Consider the following 19,657-nt stretch of genomic DNA (forward strand, 5'->3'; position numbering starts at 1 on the left):
GGAGGGAAGGTAATGGGGGAGGGGAGGCGGGGATCTGTGCCACGCTTGATTTTCCCGCGGGAGTGACGTCACAAGAACGTCACGGCAGCTCGGCCCGCGATTGGCCGAGCTCCGCGGCCTTTCCTCCCGGAAGGGAACGGGGAGGCAGGGGGGCGCCCCCTCCCCCCCCCAACCCGGGACCCCCGGTCCCCGCGATGGCTCTGGGGGGAGGGGTCGTTGGGAGTGCCCCCCGCGCGTGGGGAGGGAGGGTCCTCACGGCCCCTGGAACTCAGGGCAGCGGGGCTTTTGAAGCCCCCGGCGAGGCGAGGCGGGCGGCCGTAACCCCCAGCGTCGCGGGGCGGGGAGGGGGGTGGGAGTTGGGGGGGAGAGCCCCTCGCAACCTCCCCCTCCCCCCGGTCGCTCCGGGAGGGGCGGAAGGACGGCGGCGGCGGCGCGATGGGGGCGGCGGCCTGCGGGGTAGGTTGGGGGCGGTGGGGGGCTGGAGCAGCAGTCCCCCCCCAACCCTTCCATCCTCCTTCCCTCCCCCCCCCCCCCCCCCCCCGCTGCCCCGGGGGCTCCCCCCCGCCGCAGCGCGCGCCGCGCCCTCCCCCCTCCCCGCGCGCGCCGTCCCCCCCCCCCCCCCCCCCCCCCCCGGCGCTGGCCAATGAGCGCGCGCGTTGCTGGCAGGTGCGGAGTGCGGAGTGTTTTTGTTTTGGGTTGAAGTTGAGGCCGGAGGAGACGCGGCGGCAGCAGCGGGCGGAGGCCGCGGAGCTCCGGCACCCACCCCCCCCGCCCCCCTTCCCTGGCCCTCCGCCCTCACAAGGCCTTTCCTCCCTTCCCTCACCCTCCTCTCCTCCGCCCCGCCCGGCCTCGCCATGCGGAGGGAGATGAACGGGGTCACTAAGAGCCGCTTTGAGGTGAGGCTCCCGGGCGGTGAGGCCTCCCGGCCCGGATGAGGAGACGGGAAGGCGAGGGGTGGTGAGCGCCCGGGCCACGGGGTGTGTGTCCCGCAGCTTTCGGGTGTGGGGCGAGCGGCAGGATTCCGCCCCCCCCCCCCCCCCAGCCCGGGACAATTGGTCAACGCGGCCGTGTGGCCGGAGGGACCGAGAGCTGTATGAATGGGGTCTGCGGGGGGCTTTACGACAGTTGTGTAGCCGTGGGTGTCCGGGAGTAGCGTAGGGCCGGAGCTCGGGCCTGTGACCCATGGCGGAGGCGGGGGTTGGAGGATATTGTTGTGAAGCTGCTTCTCCGCCCGCCCAGTTTCGGGGGGTGCACATTCCTCCTTTCCCATGTAAACTCCCTTAGCGGGGCTGCGGGGAGTGAGAGTGCGGGGCTGCTGCCAACGTGTTGCTGCGGGTGTGAGCGGTGCTAGCGAAGTTGGTCATGGAGATGGGGGAAATAGAGCCTGGAAAATACGATAGCCTGGGCTGGGCCGGGGGAGGAGGCGGCGGCTTGAAGAGGCGAGGAATCGCCCCGACGCATCTTTTTGGGGCAGTAGTCGGGGAAAAAACTTGATGACTGGGAGGTGGGGGGATGGTGAGGAGGGAAGGAGCAAAGAGTAAACAATAGGATCTATTCAAAGGACACAGCACAAAGCAGGCGATGGAGCCAGCGATGCTCCTAGCTCTGCATTGTTGTCACAGCTGCCCTCCCGAGAGCGGGAGGGGGTGGGGAGAGGGGGAGGTCGGGATTAGGAAGGAGAGCGGCAGCCGGGGTTAACTTTTCCTCACTGTAAGAGACTGTTGTGGAGAATGAAAGTACCTGCACGTTTCATCTCTTGGCTGCCTGGCTCGTGTTCTGTACAAGGACAAGATGACAGGAAAAGAACCCCAAATGATAAAGATCTGTCTGTGTCCCTGCTTTGTAGAGAGGGGATGGGAAGGCTATCAAGGGAAAATACTGGTTAATGGTAAACCAAAATGTGTCTAGTTCCACAGAGATCAGCGTTGAATCCTCCAGGAAACCGGCCCTGGAGCTGAGAAAGGTGCAGAAAATAATGGTTTTGTAATATTCCACGTGAAACTTGTTGCCTTCCTCTCTAAAATCTCTATCAGCCCCTGTAAATGAATAACAGTGTATCTGTTTAGAGTGGTTTCGGGGTAAATAGTGTTACAATATTTGTATTTCTGTGGCATCCAGATGATAAAAACGTTGAACTAAACCTGGGAACTCGGAAAGAGAAGGCTGCATGTGCAGTATGTTTGATCCAGGGTGATTGTATTTACTGTTCTAGTCTGTTCTTGGCTGCACAGATCTCTCTTTTATTTTTTTTAGTCACTGCAGAGTGGCTGGTTACAGGGCAGGGTAAAGAATAAAAACATGTTGGTAGGAGTCTTCTGTGAGGAAGCATCCTCTCATACAGCAACAACCTTTCTCCCTTGCTTAGCCCTTGCCTTGAGATACTGGATCTTATTCCAGTGTTGGGAGAGCTTTTGCTCAGTGTTGTACTGGAACAAGATAAACCCAATTCATGGGGGAAGAAGAGTGGAGATTTGTGTGGTTTGGGTGGAGGTTTTTTTTTTTTTGCTGGAATTACATGTTAGTTTCTTTCCTGAGTAAAAAATGGACAAGTTGGAAATAAGCAAAATGCTCCAGGAGTGTTCCAGGTCTATGTTGCTTATTTTTTCTACTCAATATTTATAGAGGAAGAGACTGTGCATTACACAAAGGCTTGCTTTGAACTGCAAGAGATGCCTTTAAACATTATCTTAGATATGTTTTGGTTAGCAAATCAGACATGTTTTTACTAGCCCTAGCACTGAGTATCTCTGACACCTTCAACTATATATCCTGGAAAGGATGAGTTTGGAACTCTTTTGCCTTCAATACATGGTTTTCCAGGTAGGGTGTTTTGGTTTGAGACCCTTCTAAAATACTAGTGTAACTACACTTGGAGATAGCTTTCTCTCTCAGCAGGGAAGTATGGGTAGAAATTCAGCCATACTTCCTAGAAAACAGTTTGTCACTTTTGTGCTTCAAAAGTAAAAGTCCTCCTTGCTGACTGAGAGCGTGCCTTTCAGTGTGATAGTTCATGTTTAACGTGACATAAGGACAATTATGCAAAAGAAAAAAAAAGAAGTGTTGAGTCTGGAAGCTGCTATTCAGAGCTGTTGAATGTTGTAAGATCAAGGAAGACAGCACGGGGTTGAATGCTTGGTGATTAGTACTCCTCCTACATAGCCCTCCACGTTACCTCTGGATTAGACGCAGAGCTGACTGCTGTGGTAGTTCCTCTGACTTGAGGAGTGGTAAGTAGAGCCTTTGAATGTCTGGAGTCTTATCTTGGGGTAAAAATAGCTTAATGCAGAGTTGTGACTAATGTTGGGTTTGGGTTTTTTTTTTTTTTTTACTCTTTCAGGCTTTAAATAACAAGAGAATTATTGAGGGGGAGTTCTGTTCAGATTTTCAGACTCAGTTTACTGTCTTTTTGTTAAGCCACATAAACAGATTCCTGAACTGGTGTTGTTGGGTCATTGTAAAATCCAATCTAGATGGGATTTAGTAATCTCTTCTCCTTACTGTAGTAATAAAATATGATAATGGAATATGGGCTAAGCTTCTTATGTTTGGCTTGCATGTGGTTTCTGGTAGGGACGTGTAGCCAGCATCCCTTCCAGGAAGAATGGAACCCTGTCTTCTAAATGACAGCATGAACTCTGGCTTGCCCAGCCAAACAAGCATATTCTAAATAAGTCCCTTTACAGGAGGTGTGGTCACCACAGGGAAAATAACCACTTACTGTAGCAAAGCAAACAAAAAGGGAAAACATTACCCAGATTGACTCCTAATTTTCTGTGGTGTCGGTTTAATGTGGAGCATTCCCTGACAGATCACAGTCCTGGCTAATATTTGGTGTTTCTCTGGGTCCTGGTGTACCTGGGGTGTGATGCCTGATGGACTACACTAAATAACGGTAGAGGAGAGGGAATGTCATCTCCTGATGGTTTTGGTTGACTTGGCACTCTATCTTTGAGGGCTGATTTGCCTTCCGAAGGCCCTGGTTCTCATCACTCCTTCAATCAGTTCTATCTGTGCTCCTCTGGGCTGGGATGTCATCTGGAAACTGGGTGTCTTCAGCTCGCTCTCACTGACTCCCTGCTCTCACTAGCTCATCCTCAGGAAATAAGCAGCAGCTTTGGAAATAAGCAGCAGCTTTGGGGCAGCGTGTTCCTCCATGTCAGAGCAGAGTGGATGTGGCCAGGCAACACTACTCCAAATTGGTTAGTGCTTAATGTAGACGTGTCATGGAGCTGAAAGGGATGATCAGGCACCAAGCCTTTGATCAGGAGCAGCATTTGTTAGGAAACAGCAGCTTCTTTAGTATTAGAACAGCCTTGGGACCAGTTGTGGACATCTTCAACATGGGCAGACCCAGCTCCTGAGCTTTCCTTGTGCAGGGATCTCTTGCTCTCCGGTGTCTTCTGTTGCATTGAGCCACGTTATGAGGCTTAAATAATTATAGTTGCTTTTTCTTTTTTCCTTCAGCCTGTGAGCAATGCTTGTAATCTCTTTTATATCCTTAAACAAAAACAACATCACCAAAACCAAAAAGTGCCATCCTTTCCAGCTTTCTCAGGGAGGCTTCATAACCTCCAATTAACAAAGAGTCAGTTCTGGCTGTAAAGCATTTATGAGGCAGTTTGTCCTATTAAATAAGAATATATGTAAACACCAGGGATGCAGCTGAGGAATGAGTGTATCAACCTGGTGAGCATCTTCAGCCAGACAAATGCATCAATCCAGCATGTTTCAGAGCATTTCTCTCCTCCATGTGTGAAGGAATTCTAACTCTCCCAAACAGTGCTGGTGGCCTCTGTAGTTCCTCGGTTATTACTTGAGTATAGAGCTGCCATGAAATGAGGTAAACTGAAAGCAAAATGAGAACTTAAAGTGCTTCAAAATTGTGTTGCCTTCTCATAATTAGTCCTGTTCAGAACACTGGATTGGATAATCTCAGTTCCCTTAATCTCATTTTTAAACCTGTTGGGTGGCTGGCTCTTCTCTGTCTGCCTGTTTCAGGTTTGCTTGACATTGTGGTTTAGAGATGACTCTTTTGAGCTGTCTTTGTTGCCTTTGCTGGGCTGTTCCTATGCTTCTCCTCTCCTGCTTAGGCCTTTGTTATTTTGGGTGATGTAAACAGTCAGACACAAAGTGGGCAGGGAGGATCCAGAACCCTTTGCATCCCACTGTGCTTCTCCTTGCTGTTTTCTAGCAGAAACTTGCTAAAACTGAGGTGGACCCTCACTGCAGCATATCATAGAATTCGGCAAGAGAAGCTCTTGCTGACACAACACACTTGAGAGATGGAGTTGTCTGGTTCAAATGGCTTTGTTTTGGCAAGTGTCTAATAATGTGGTCTGTAAGTAATGAAAAGACACTGAAAACTTAAAAGATACAGATTTGGGAAGGTGTAAAATCTGATGGCTTTTCTCTGCTCTTTTTCCCTCCCCCCACCCCCATTTTTTGTTGTTTTAGTGTTGTCTCATAGCACACACACATGTAATACTTTTTAAGGCAGCAATTCTGGGTGGGTTTTTTTTGGCAGATGAATAGTAAAATGTTACTTTATTACGTGCAAAGTGATTGTTTAAATGTTAAGATAGAGATGTAAACCATACCTTGTGCTTCCTCCTCAGCTGTACTGATGAGATCTGGAAGCAAAAGTCAAATTGTTTGCGACTGGGAAGGATTCAACAGGGAGGCAGCTTTTTGTTGGAGGAGGGGGCAATGAGGGGAAAACTTAGTTACTGTCTGAATTTCTCGTTTGTAATCCACATGCTGCACAGTTGATGTGTAGACAAGTTGCCAAAAGCTGAAGAAGGCATAGTGTGGGGAAGGAAGTTAATTATCAAACTTTTTGATAAAGAGATCTCAGAAACCATTTCTGATTGCTTTTCTTTCGCATCTTTTTGTTAAATTGGCACTGGGGGGAGGTTGGGGGTGGTTTTGGTCTCTCGACTCTCTGGCCCTATAGGCTTTGTGCTGGGCAGCCACAAGGACATCTGTGCCATGCTTACCTAAAGCAACAGCTTTACAAGTGTTTGTTTATGTCTGTGTTTTGACCTTATCCCATGTCACCTGAGAGACCAAGCTTGTGTCACACATAGTATTGTTATTCTTCCCAAGTGGGATCTTCCTCTTCCTCCTGTAGGAGTTGTTCTCTCAAGTTGGGCAGCAGTGGAAGTGTTTGCTCTGTCAAACAGTCATTTTGGTAGGAAATAGAAATGCCAGAAAACCTGTATTTCCCCCCCCACCATGCCTTGCTGGTGCTCACACAATAAAGGTTGCTGAGGCAGCACCAGTAAGGCCTCATCTTGGCTTGAGCTACATGAAGAGCAGTGCGCTGGTGCCTGGATGCGTGCTTACAGCACTGGTGAGGGCTGTTCTTGTGGGTTACTGAGGCCAACACCGCCTTGGTGACAAAACAGGGGTTCCTCAGGGTGATCCCACGGGAGCAGCTACTGTGAACGATGGCTCCAGGAGCACGTGTGCTCCAAGGAGAGTACCTGGCTGCTTGGGCTGCGTCCGTCTCGCACTGTGACTTGCATAACAGGAAAGGGAGTTAAAGCCAGTGTGCACAGGGATGTCTCATTTTATTTTAGATACCATTATTAATTGAGGCCTCGGAGAGATCAGGTAATTGTTGTTTTCACGGCTGGATTACCTTGGTGTGTATTTCATCTGACTCATGCCATTATGAAAGCCAGCCTGATGGATGTTTCAGCCTTATTGATACGGTGTGAGACACTAAACCACACGGCTGCATGGAGCAGCCCGAGTCTGTGTGTAGTTACTGGCCGCCTATGCCTGGCTGATCTATCAGTTTTGCTTCCAGATCGACCATCCCTTTATGTGTGGCAAACTCGCCCAATGCCCTTCACACCTCGTCTCAGGTAGTTTATTTTGAGACACCATCGCCTGACTTTGTTTCCAAGCGCGTTTGCCACTAATGCCATCGTCATCTCATTTGAATACAAACTCAATAGTGGGAAAAATATGTCACCAGTAAATGCAGAGCTGTAAGCTTTGGAGAGGGACAGAACTATCAGAAATGTATCAAAGAAGCATGGGTGGCCCTGCTCTGGCAGGGGGGTTGGACTTGATGATCTTTCAAGGTCCCTTCCAGCACTTAAGAATCTGTGATTCTGTGAATTGTGATAAGCCTTGATACATGCTTGGAGAGCTAGAGGGGTCCCAGTTTTGGCCTGAAAATATTGAAGCACATCTCTTGTTTTGGGTTTGAGTGTATGAGGTTTGTTAATCCATTCATATGGGGGGTTTTTTAATCCATTCAAAAGGTATCTGTAGTAAACTGCTACCTTGACAAAAGAAGCCCCTGAGAAGGAAAATATAGTGATGGGTGATTTATAGCAGAGTCCATATTCATAGACTGTGTCTCTGTGAAGTCAGGAAGTCTTTGTCTTATTTATTCTCTCCTCCTTTCTGGGTCTTGGATGTTGCTTTTATGGGCAAACAGTGTGTACTTAAAACTTTGATCAGTGTGCGTGTGAGAAAGTGGCATTCATTTTAAATCAAGTATCTGTAATAGGTCATAAAACACCCAGGTGACCACTTGTAGAATGCTGAGGTTTTTAATGAAGCTAAAAAAAACCAAGTAGACGCCCAGAGCCAGCTTTGCTGACAGCATCTGCGGTGTCTCTGCTGCTTGCCCGTCTATTTAATGTGCAACACCAACTCACTGACCTCTGCAGCTCTTGGCCCTGTGAGCCATTGCTGACGTTTTCAGAGAGTGTTTTTCATTCAGCACCAGATACAACTTCTGGTAAAGACAAAGCCGATTAGCTTTGCAAGCTTCTGCCTCTCCAATCTGTCACCAAGCTGCTTCAGGTTCTGCCCCACGTCCCCACCAGCACCGTGCGCTGGAAACCGCTGGCATGCGAGTCTCCTGCAGCCTGGGTCAGCTGGGAGATTCGGGTGACTAAACTGCTGTGAATGGCTGGTGCTGGTGGTGTCTTTTCCATTTTAAAATGAGCATAGTGAGCTTTGAGGTGTAGCTGTGGGAATGCTTTTTCTGTGGAAAACTGTCTTAGAGGCAAGGCTGGGGTAGAAGAGCAAATCAGATGGACCAAAAGCGTGTGAACGGGGCTGTTTGGCGACTGGCAGCAGCTATGAATTTATAAAAGAAACCCAATAGGATATAGCACGTGGTATTTCCAGTTGAAATGGGGTTTCTTAAATCAGAAGTAGCCTTCTGCTGGTATTTCAGCTGCACACCTGACTTTGAGCTCTCACTGTTCAAATGCAGCACATAAATCACCTGATGAATTTCTTCTCGGGCTGCAGCTCCTGTGTTGTTACGCAGCTGCTTCAGAGGTGTGAAGAGCAGGCAGTTCTTTATCGTGGGCTTGATTTCTATAGGGCTTGGCTGTTTTCTGTCAACCTCACATTTTTAAGCGTTGCTGAGTCAGAAAACGAAAGAGTGGGGGGAAGGATGTTTATTTAACTTTGATACTGAATGCAGAATGGAGTCAGACTCATCCATACTGCAGCTATTTCCCTTGGAGAAGGAACAGCCATTTTCCTTGGAGACTTAACACAAATTAAGCTGGATGGGTTTGTGTTGTTTTGGGATGTGTGGTTTTTTTTAAGTCCCTATGTTGCTAAAGGCTAGAAGGAAAATTCACCCAGTCTGCACTGCTTGTGGGTATAAACAACTAGATGCTTGCATGATGTCCTCCAGGACCCTTGTATTTCACTGTCATTTCTCTGTAATGGACCTCTGCAGTGATTTTTTTTTTCCCTTTGCCTCTGGTTCAGCAGCTCAGACTACTTCAACTCCAGCTTCCTTTAAGTTTTGTACCAGGGAAGGAGCACTCCGAGCCCACATTCACTGCACATCTCAGACGTTTCGGTTATCTGAGCCTTGGAAGAGCATCAGAGTTTTTCTTCCAAACAGAACAGAGCTAGAGGTGTTAGTATATATTGACAGTGCTTGTAAGAAGTCACTTCAAAGCTTCTCTGAGCATTTCCAAAGGAAATATGGAATGAATTCCACATTTTTATTGTTTTGTGTTTTACACTCAGCTTTTTCTTTTTTTTTCTCCCCCTCCCCCCCGCCTTAGATCAGAGTTGTCTGCTATGAGCCAGCTTTTGTGTCTTGCCTTGTTTCAATGACTCTCTAGTAGGCCTGTTCATCTCCTCCATATGGACTGTGGCGGATAAAAGTGATATAAATAATACCAGTAATGCCAGATTTTTGGATGCGAGCCAGCAGCTGTATGGCTGAAGAACACCTCACAGGGCATCTCAGAGTTGTCAGGGTTTAAACTCTGAGCGAATTTGCACAGATGTTTCATTTCTTCAGAAGAGTAAAAGACTCTTTTATGACTCTGAAGGTTAATCTCCCCAGTGTCTTGATGGTACAGATTGGGTGGGGATGTGAACTGACAAAACATGCCAGCTACTTATGTAATACCTAATTTGATGGCAACTGTTGATTTCCTACCTTTCCAAGCTTAAAGCCAGTTTCCAGAATACATTATTTACTCTCTAATAATTGCAATCTGTTTTCTGTCTTTGGTTTTAATTGCTTCATTTCCTGTGGTTATGAGCAGTTGTGGAGGATCTGGCCAGCATTTCCTTGTGGACCAAGGATCGTGAGCTCGAGGTCTAAACAACAGCTCAAATTCCATCCTCAGCACATGGTTACCCTTTTGTGTTTGAGGCTGCTGTAAGAAGTTTTGTCTTAGGTGGTTTCTGTTATGCAAGTAAACAAGTTGCGACACTTAAATTACAATATTTGCTAATATTTCCTAGACCTTTAAGAAGGTATACATTTAAATTCTGTATTGTTAATGTGAAGTTTGCTTAATACAGAGATGTGAAACACTTCAGCTGCTTTTGTGCTTTCAGAAATGTTTGTTGCCTCACTTTCCTGCTGCCCACCTCTATCCATGTCTTGCTATTCTTCAGTTGATTGCTTTTTGTACTGAAAATGGACACCCATCTTCTTTCCGTCTCTCTGCATCAAGTTTGCCCTGTATTCAGCTATGGCAGCACTCACTGCATTTCACTCATGCTTCCTGAGCTGTTTTGGGTTTTCAGTCTGCATTCTCAAGGGTCTGGGTGTGCCAGAACCCATGTTATTTTTCACTTGAGTGAACATTAAGATGAAGAATTGTGGGTCTCAGTGTAACAACCAGTTCAAGGGCCTTTGCTAGCCTTGCAGCCACTAATTCTATAAAGCTCCAAATAAGCTTCATCCCTTTTTCTCCCCTCAGCTTTGAATTTTACCCTTTGGAAGAAAAGTGTTTGAGTTCAAAGTCCACATCGAGGCTCACTCCATGTGCTCAGTTGTTGGCTTTGGCACTGATGCTTCTCAAGCCTCGTGTGATTTATTTTTTTCTTAATACATTTTTTTAAAGCAAACCACCCCCCTCCTCTTGCTGATGGCAGATGCAGGTTCTGTTGAAAACCAGCTGTGTCTGTCTGCTGGGCAGTAAGTACATCCTCCCACCCTCACTGATGTATGCAGCAGCTGTATTGCACTGCTGCCTCACTGGCAGTGAGCTTGCATCGAGCACAAACACGGACGTTTGATACCCTGTTAATGTTATTGGTAGTGTGTTTCTTGTCCAGCTGAAGATGCTGCTACTAAGTTCTTCAGCACTTTTCGAGGCAATACAGGTCTTGAAGTGTGTGACTCTGTGTCCAGGTAAGAGAGCACAGAGAGAGGTGCTGCGCCTTTCCTCCTTGGTGCCCGTAACAATATGTGTTCCTATGCAAGAACAAGCTCTGCAAACAGTCAAACTGAAAACAAGTGAGTCCTTGTGATCAACCTTGAAATTCGATGCTGTTAAATTCCTTCATGTTTGTTGACAAAGCAAGATTTTGGGGGCAATGGCATCAGAGCTGCTTGGAGCATGTGCATGTCTATATGTCTTGGACGTGTGCCTTGACTCTAGACTGCCAGTGTTACTCAGTCCTTTTTCTGCTCCTTGTCTCTTTAGGGGTCAAAACTCTATAAGAACTAAATGTTGGGAAAGTGGATGGTGTTCTTCAGTGCCTGCTGTTGTATAGGCAAGACAGTCTGATGTCTGTATGTCTGAACTGCATTTTTTATTGAACAGAAAGTCCCTGCTGCCTTTCCTAGTGGAAAGGTTTTCTTGGTATGTCAGATGAGTAAACTGTTGTTCTCTTAAACATGCAGCCAGTAACTTAAGAATTGCTTACAGAGTGTAGTTTTTTGAGTGTTTAGGGTAACGTGAAATAACTGCGTTTTGTGTTCTGTACATTGATATTCCCAATTACTTCCAGTAGGCTCTAAATGTTGAAATAATAACTTATTTAGAAACTTCTCAAGTGTATTTTTCCCAACTCACAGAAAAGTGAAAGACAAGTCTTCTGCTCCTTGTAGGAGCACTCCTCCAGCACTTTCCCAACAATAAAATCAAACCCCTGCCAGATGTGACAGTTACAGGAAGGCATTTCCCACTCCCTCTGTCAGCCCATGCGACAGAGCTCTGCAGCTCAGAGCCTGCTTGGAGCCAGAACCGGGAGCAGCCCTTATGAGGTTTGTCCAGCTCTCTGTAAGCTGGGAAAGACAACTGTGTGCCAACGTGAGACATTCTGTGGATATGGGAGTGTGGAGAATGTAGCTGCTCTGGAAGCAAATATGTAAGTTCTGGAGAAACTGACGAATAAACACTCTTCTCACTGGAGAAGCTTTTGCCTGCTGGAGTGGATCAACCTGATAAGGACACCACCATGTTAACAGAGCAACTTTCCCTCAGATAGGAACTTGTGAAATACATATATGGAGCATGGATTTTCTGAGAGGAGCTACAGGTGTTGGCTGTGCTGCCTTTTGTGTTAGCAGTTGCCAGTAATACCTTTGTGTCATGTGATAGGCATGAGTTGTGCAGTCTCTGTGTGCACACAGCTGTTCAATCAGTCCTGCCCGTGGACACCTCATTTAAATGCTAAATATTGACCATATCTGTTAGCCCTGGGCAGGATAGAGTGTGTGGCACCAGACCTGAAGGAGAGAACCAAGATGCTCCATGCTTTTGTAGCCTGGTCCATGGCAATGTGTGACTTGCTCAAAGGCTAAATAAGTGGCTATAATAATGACACAATGCTCTGCTTTATGTTTTAACTCAAATAATACGTGCCTGCTCAGGGTTGCTTCATGTACAGAGCTTGCATCAACTGTTGTTCACATCCCTTTTTGCATGTGTGATGAGTACAGTATGTATGTAGGTGTTCCTTGTGCAGGGACACTAATAATTACATGCTGTCATCCACTGCATGCTTGGTTGCAAAGCTCTGTCACCTTGCTTCTCTATTGATGTCATGCACATGACCCAGTTTGGGTTGCTGTGCCCTGTAATGAACATCCAACACAACCACTGCCTGAATAGCAACTATGCCTTCTATGCTGCTAGCCATGCCTTGCAAAAAATCAATCTATTAGCCCCACACAAAGCCCTTGCAAACTGCTGCAGGACTAGGAGAACAGCTGAATTAATACTCAGAAACTCAGGGGAAGAATCAGAGAAGGGTAGGGGCTAGAAAGGACCATTAAAGATCATCCAGTCCACCCCCCCTGCCAAATCAGGTCCACCTAGACCAGGTCACACAGGAATGTGTCCAGGGGGAGTTTGAAAACCCCTTGAGAAGGAGCCTCCACACCCTCCTTGGGCAGCCTGGGCCAGGGCTCCCTCACCTCAACAATAACATACTTTTACCTAATCTTTCAATGGAACTTGTTGAGTTTCAGCTTCTTTCCATCACCCCTTGTCCTGTCACTGGATACAACAGAAAAAAAAGTGCTGCCCCAACCTCTTGACACCCACCATTTAGATATTTGGAAATATTAATGAGATCCCCCTGCAGTCTCCTGATCTTGGTGTCCCTGCACTGGCCTCTCTCCAGCAGTTCCCTGTCACTCTTGAGCTGAGAAGCCCAGAACTGGACACAGGGCTCCAGATGAGGTCTCACCAAGGCAGAGCAGAGGGGGAACAAAACCTCCCTCACCCTGCTGCTCACACTCTTCTTGATGCCCCCAGACTGCCGTTGGCTTCTTGCCCACAAGGGCACGGTGCTGCTCATGGTCAGTTTATTATCACTCAGCACTCCCAGGTCTCTGTCCTGGAGCTGCTCTCCAGTAGGTCACCCTGAGCCTGTCCTGGTGCAGGGGGTTGTTCCTTCCCAGATGCAGGACTCTGCACTTGTCCTTGTTGCACCTCATTAGGTTCCTCTTTGCCTAACTACAGCCGGTTGAGATCCCACTGAATGGCAGCACAGCCTCTGGGGAATCAGCCAGTGCTTCCAGTTTGGTGCCAGCAAGCAAGATGCTGAGGGTCACTCTCTGCCATCATCCAGGTCGTTGATGAAGATGTTGACCAAGACTGACCCCAGAACCCATCCCTGTGGAATTCCACTGGCCACAGGCCTCCAACTCGATTTTGTGCCATTGATCACCAGCCTCTGGGCTCTGTCATTGAGCCAACCCTTGATCCACCTCACCTCCATTCATCCCAGCCACACTGCCTGAGCTTTCTGATGAGGATGTTATGGGAGACGATGTCAAGAGCCTTTCTGAAGTCAAGGTAGATGACATCCTCTGCTCTGCCCTCGTCTAGCCAGCGGGTTATGCACTCATAGAAGGCATCAGTTTGGCCAGACAGGTTTTCCCCATGGTGAATCCATGTTGACTCCCCCTGATAACCATCTTTTCCTTCATGTGTTTATTACCAACATTCAGGATAAATTGTTGAAGGAACGATTCCATGTTGTGTGACTTGTGTATGGCCACAATCTTTCAATTATTTCTGTCTCTTTCTTTTCATAAACTGACTTGATTTGGATGCTTCTGGGTGACAGTGCTCTGGAGAGATGAACAGCAGTGCCCAAAAATACCCCCTGGGAAATAGGAGGTTTCTGTCTTCTGAGTTATCTCCAGGCTTTTAGTTAGTGTGAGAGAGTGGAGGGAAGAGTACGTGAATTTGGAGGCACCTGGCAAGTTCCTGTGAGTGACTGAAGGATGGATTGCCTTTGCCCTCCTTGCTGGCTCCTGTGGCCGTCCACTCTCAAAAACCGTTGCCAGAACAGGCCCCTCTGGGTGTGCCAGCCAAGCACTCTATGTACCCAACTGTTCTAAACTGGGAGCCAGTTACAGTTCTCCTCTTATTGAATATTAAATGTAAACTATATTAATGTTAAAACCTCTTTGCAAGACAAGGGATTGATTTATGAGGTAAGTGTCATGTCTCCCTCTCCAGTTTTGTCGTATCTTCAGGTTGCAAAGTTGGTGCTGACCACTGGAGTTGCAATAAGGTAGATCCTCATTGTTCTTTCCTTTTGAGCTGGCAAGTTGGAATAGGGGAAGTAGATCCACGTGCAGCTCTGCTGCCAACATGTCTGTGCAAAACATCTCATGTGTTGTAAGATGCCCTTCTGTGGGAAGTAATAAGTTGCTAGTAGGCATAAATGCCCTGGTGAACTCAGCAATCTCTGACCGTTTTCTAGCTTTGGTAGAAGAGCTGAGCAATGCAGTATTTGCAGGAAAATTAAATCAGTTTAACTGAGCAATGACCAGATCCTGTGTGTGCTCTGGCACTGGGCAGCTGGAGCTGTCATTTCTACTCTCTGTAGATGTTGCTCTGAAGACTCCGTAGGAGATTTGTAGTAAAATGACCATGGAATGCTGTGTGCTCTGCTCTAAATCTCATCCATCTCTGGTGTTTTTACTGGACATGTTTTCCTTCACCTTGCAGCAGATGGTAGCAATCCATACTAATTTAATACAAGTTTTGAAGTCTAGTTATCTGCTTCCATGGTGTTTGTTCTAGATTTATCCCTTCTGCTCTAGCCAGGAAAGGCTGTTTCAAAGGCCAGTGGTGTGCTGCTGGTCTGCTTTTGCCTGGATGGTTGGAAGCATAAGAGGGATTTCATCATCATGCCCCTTCCTTTTCTTCTGTGTCAGGGATGTGGCTTCTCACAGCAGCAAACGTGATGCTTTGTGGAAGACTGTGCTTTATACAGGCTGTGCAAAACGTGTATACAGAAAAGACACATTTTTCTGTGTGCTGTTAAGAATAACTTATTCTACTGAATGACACCTGGTATTAAAGGATGTTGAGATAAATGATAGGAAAAGCAGCCTTAGGCCATTTAGTTTCTATCCCATTTAGTTTTTATCCCTAATCTTAAAAGCCTGGAAGTCTAAAATAGCCTCAACATTTCTTTTCAGACTGGTTTTATTATTCTATGAACTTGCCAGAAACTTGGAATGTCCATTGACATATTTAACTAGCAATACAGGCTGCTGTGACATACAAAATATCCCAATCCAGCCTGTTTCCACCCAGCCTCTGTCATCTCAGCACCAAGTTTTTGCAGGAAAGCTTGAGAAAACAGGTCTGGTGATGGACCCTGGCCCTTCACAGCCTCCCAGCGGAGGGGGAATTCCAAGCAGAGATTCTCCCCGCCCCGGGTGCACATCCTGCCTCAGCCTTGTCACATTAAAGTAAAGGACTTTTTAAGTAAGACGAAAACAAAACATTCCTTTAGTGTAGTATTGGTCAAAAGTTAGCTTCTATGGAGAAGCAGTTTGAGGCTTTGACTTGCACTGGAGTGCAGGTAAGCTTTGTCTGTGGAGCAGAACGATGGGCAGAAGTCAAGAAGTTACCTGCGTTTTGCACAAAGCTGTTTGAGTGTCCGTGATGCACAATCCCAGCTGGCAACAGGCAGTGACTGTTGTCTGCATCCTCACAGTAAAATTCAGATTCAGACAAAACCGTGTTGCTGGTACAGATGAGACAGAAAAGGCTCGCTGGCTGCAGCTGTAATCTATTTTAATACTTCCTGCCCCTTGCCTGTCCTCTTCTGGTCTGGTTCCTTTTCAGAAGTCTCCTGCTGCTATCTGATTTGCTTCTTTAATTTCTCTCACCCTTTTTTGTGAGGGAGGGTGCTGACTCACATGTGAAATTCTGGCCCGGACAATAATGGGAAAAAGGGATAGATCTGCCTGTTTGTTACTGGTTTTGTAACTGAGGAAGAAGTATCATCCTCTCATTTTCCTGTGAATAGTTCCTCTGTGTTTCTCCTTCATTAGAGCTTTCCCCAGAATTCCCTTAATTTCCCTGATGATCAGGTAAGCCACGTAATAGGATGATCCAGTCCCAGACTGCCCACACACGTTGGTTCCTTTCGCAGCCTCAGCAGTGTCTGTCCCGACCTGCTGTGGCACACGGCAGTTACCTGACTGGCATCAGGTAGCGTTTGTGACCGAGGCTGAATGCAGTCCTGGACTTGAGGAGGCGTTTCTCTGTCCCATCTGCTGAGGAAACAGACTTCACAGAATTTGTGTTAGCTGGGGAAGTGGCAAAACTTCCATTTGAGTTATCTGCAAAATGGACTGACGAGTTGCCTGTCTAGTGGAACGTTTAGGACTTGCTATACTTGTGATGTCTTCTGGTAGGAAGTGATAAGTGTCTATGGGGAGGGGGAACAACACTTTCTCTGCATGGCATTTGGGGAAGGAATGCTGAAGAGTTCATGTCCCAGTTCAGCATCATGGTTCAGTATCCTGAGATAATGAAAAAGCAAGCTGTGATTCAGAAACCCAGCTTTTAAGTTTGCCTGGCTCTCAGAGCACTGGATTTAGTGTTCTCCTGCAATCGCAGAGTTATTCTGTTGGTGGTTTGTGACCACTGGTTGGGGCATACAGAAAAGCTCCTTGGGAGCAGCACATTAGCTTTTCACTCGAAGCAGTGATCTTTGATAGGTGATGGTGCTGGGGTGATGCTCAGGTACGGAACATTTGCTGCTTGAAGAAGCTGCTGACTGTCAGGCCTAGCCTACAGCTCCATAAGCCATCAAGATCTTACTTTCCTTTTTTAACTCTTAATCTGATCCTCTGCCACTCAAGTGACCTAGCTGATACTGGCTTTATTTGCTTTGCATACACACAACCAAATTGATTTGAGGAACTTAAGCTACTAGAATCATCTTTTTTAGGTGATTCTAATCTTTTAAGCTTTCTGTACTGTCAGCAGCAGTTTTTACCAGGTATATGGCCTAGGAAAATAGACTCCAAGTTATTAAGAGGTTAAAGAGAAACTCTTATTAATGAAATTAAATTGTTCTCATTATTCCCTGCTTTGTTTTTGGAAGTGTTGAAGGCATGCTGCTAAATGGAATGAGGCATCACTGCTCAGCAGTCTGGGTTCTCAGGTCACTGTAATCATTCCTCCCACAGGCATAAATGTGTGGAGGTTGTTTGTTTGTTTGTTTTTTCACCAGGACAAGACAATACCATGGCTTTTTAATACATGTAGATATGTAGATGCACATGAGGCTTTACTGTCTGTTTTTCTTAGGACTCAGTTGGAAAGAGAAGTGTCTGTCTTCCTGCAGCTAGTGAGATCATTTCATCTGGTCTGAAGGACTGTTTCAGATTTGTAAGATGTTGGCCACTGTGATAGTGGTTTGCACAGATAAACAGGTCTCTTTCTCACCTTGGAAGAGTTCAGTGCTTTGCCAGAATCGTCTCTCCCCCGATGCAGCACCAAAGATCACATCTCCCTTTTAAACCGTGCTTCATGATTTTGAAATCATACGTGTATTCCTCATGGCTCCTAAGGACTGCCCTCAATTTACTGTGAGAACAATATGAGCACTGTCATACTTTTTCTTTGGGCTTCTGTTCACCTGCAGCCTGTGCCCTTTTCTGTTATGGAAACCCACCCTGCTACTACTGTGCCTTCAGCCTCCATTTGCTGGGTGTCAGGGCTGCGCTTGTCATAGTCCTTCCCTCCTACACATGTGCCATATGCTTGTTTGAGGTGTAGTTACACTTTACTGTGCTTTAGTGTACCTCCACAGAGCTGACACACAGATGGAAGCCTGTTGTAATGCTGTAGGTGATGCCTTCCTGTAGTCAGCCAACAAACACACCCTAATTGTCAGTGACTTTAATAGACAAATTAAAAACCTCACTTTCTATTTGACCTATCCGTTCTTGGACCATTTTTAAATGATGTTGGATGTCATATTCTCTCCAACTGTGGTCTAGCCTGGGAGTTTGGAAGCTTGAATGCAAAGTTTATCCTTTGAGAATGTATCAGGCCAGATGTCTCTCTTGAAATGGCCTCATTCACCAGCAGTTTCTTCCCTAGAGTAAAGCGGGTTCCTTAATGAAAATATACAGCTAACTTCTTTCAATTGTTTTTGTTTACAGATGTTCTCAAACAATGACGAAGCTGTGATCAACAAAAAACTTCCAAAAGAGCTGCTGCTTCGGTAAGTCTCCTCCCAGTTTGTGAGCCTGGAGTCTGTGTGGTGTGTGTTGTCCTTTGCAGCCAGGAGCCGATTTGGATGGTGTTCTCCTAAGTCATGAGCTTGTATTGGGCCATAGGCAAACAGAAGCAGACCAAAGGTCTACACAAGCAGCAGGTTTTGCTGAATATTCTGAGGTCTGTTTTTTAAAATGCTACATTGATTTGCTGCTTGCACATTTTATAGGTGTAAGAGCCATAGGACTAAACAAGTCCTTAATGGAAATGAAAGGTAAGTATGGGCTAATGTGTAGAGCAGGATTCTGCCTCTCTCAGGTGTTCCATTTAGAAAAGTTAATTCCTCAGCTCCAGTTACCTTCAAGCAGGCTTTATCCTGCTCCTCATGCATAAGACACGAATGTTCAGCACCTGGCAGGATGGTCCTGTTGTTAAAGATCAAATGGAATAGACTTTGTGGATCTCATCAGACAGCTCTGCCCTCTCCTTCTCTCCGTTTCTGCCCACACTCCTGTGTGTTTGCCCTCCCCAGTGCTGAGTAGTGGGATGTGTGTACAGGGCAGGATTACAGAATCACAGAATGATGGGTGTTGGAAGGACCTTCTAGAGCTCATCCAGCCCAGCCCCCTGCTAAAGCAGGTTCCCCTCAATCAGGGGGCACAGGAGCGTGTTCAGGTGGGTTTGGAAACCTCCTGAGAAGGAGCCTCCACACCTTCCTTGGGCAGCCTGGGCCAGGGCTCCCTCACCTCAGCACCAAACGTTTTTCTTTGTGTTTATGTGGAATTTTTTGTGTTCCAGCTTTTGTCCATTACCCCTTGTCTTGTTACTGGATACAACAGAAAACAGCATCACCCCGTCCCCTTGGCATTCACCTTTTAAGTACTTGTGTTAATGAGGTCCCCTCCCAGCTTTCTCTTCTCCAGACTAAACAGCCCAAGGTCCTGCAGCCTTTCCTCATCAGGAAGATGCTCCAGTCCTCTGATCATCTTGGTGGCCCTGTGCTGGCCTCTCTCCAGTAGTTCTCTGTCTCTCTGGAGCTGGGGAGCCCAGAGCTGGATACAAAACTCCAGAGGAGGCCTCACCAGGGCAGAGTAGAGATTGTAACCTGGCTGGTGATAGTTTGCCATCATGAAGCAAAGTGGTGTTCATCAGTGTTTAAGCTGAGATGCCAGACTGTAAATGATGAAGGCAATTGCAGGTGGCAGCTTGAATTATTAACACCAACAAAAGTCTTGCCCTGCAAGAAACTCTCTAGTGCTGTCAGCACTCAGTAGCAATAAAAAGTCTAGGGAGAGGAGCTCTGACACAGGAAACTGCTTCAAGCTCGCTTGTGAAATAAATAGGGGGGAAAAAAAAGCCTGACTGTCTCTTCTTTGACTGCAGTGCCTCCTCTGTTCTCTGAAATGGTATCTCCA

The 19,657-nt window shown here is 46.8% G+C and overlaps 1 protein-coding gene across 3 annotated transcripts in view; it reads left to right on the top strand.

Moving 5' to 3' along the window:
* Positions 1 to 414: 414 nt before the first annotated feature.
* Positions 415 to 19,657, top strand: part of FBXL20 (F-box and leucine rich repeat protein 20) — a 48,003-nt gene continuing 28,760 nt past the window's right edge. The window contains exons 1-2 of one of the 3 annotated variants that reach the window (XM_062018431.1): positions 415 to 456; positions 18,188 to 18,249. In XM_062018431.1, the coding sequence (XP_061874415.1) occupies positions 436 to 456; positions 18,188 to 18,249 (83 nt within the window). In that variant the 5' untranslated portion in view covers positions 415 to 435. Of the gene's footprint in view, positions 457 to 719; positions 897 to 3,194; positions 3,228 to 18,187; positions 18,250 to 19,657 lie in introns of those variants that run through there. The other 2 variants (XM_062018430.1, XM_062018433.1) reach the window with 2 other exon arrangements.

This window comes from Colius striatus, chromosome Z (genome assembly GCF_028858725.1).
Source record: "Colius striatus isolate bColStr4 chromosome Z, bColStr4.1.hap1, whole genome shotgun sequence".
Lineage (NCBI taxonomy): Eukaryota > Metazoa > Chordata > Aves > Coliiformes > Coliidae > Colius > Colius striatus.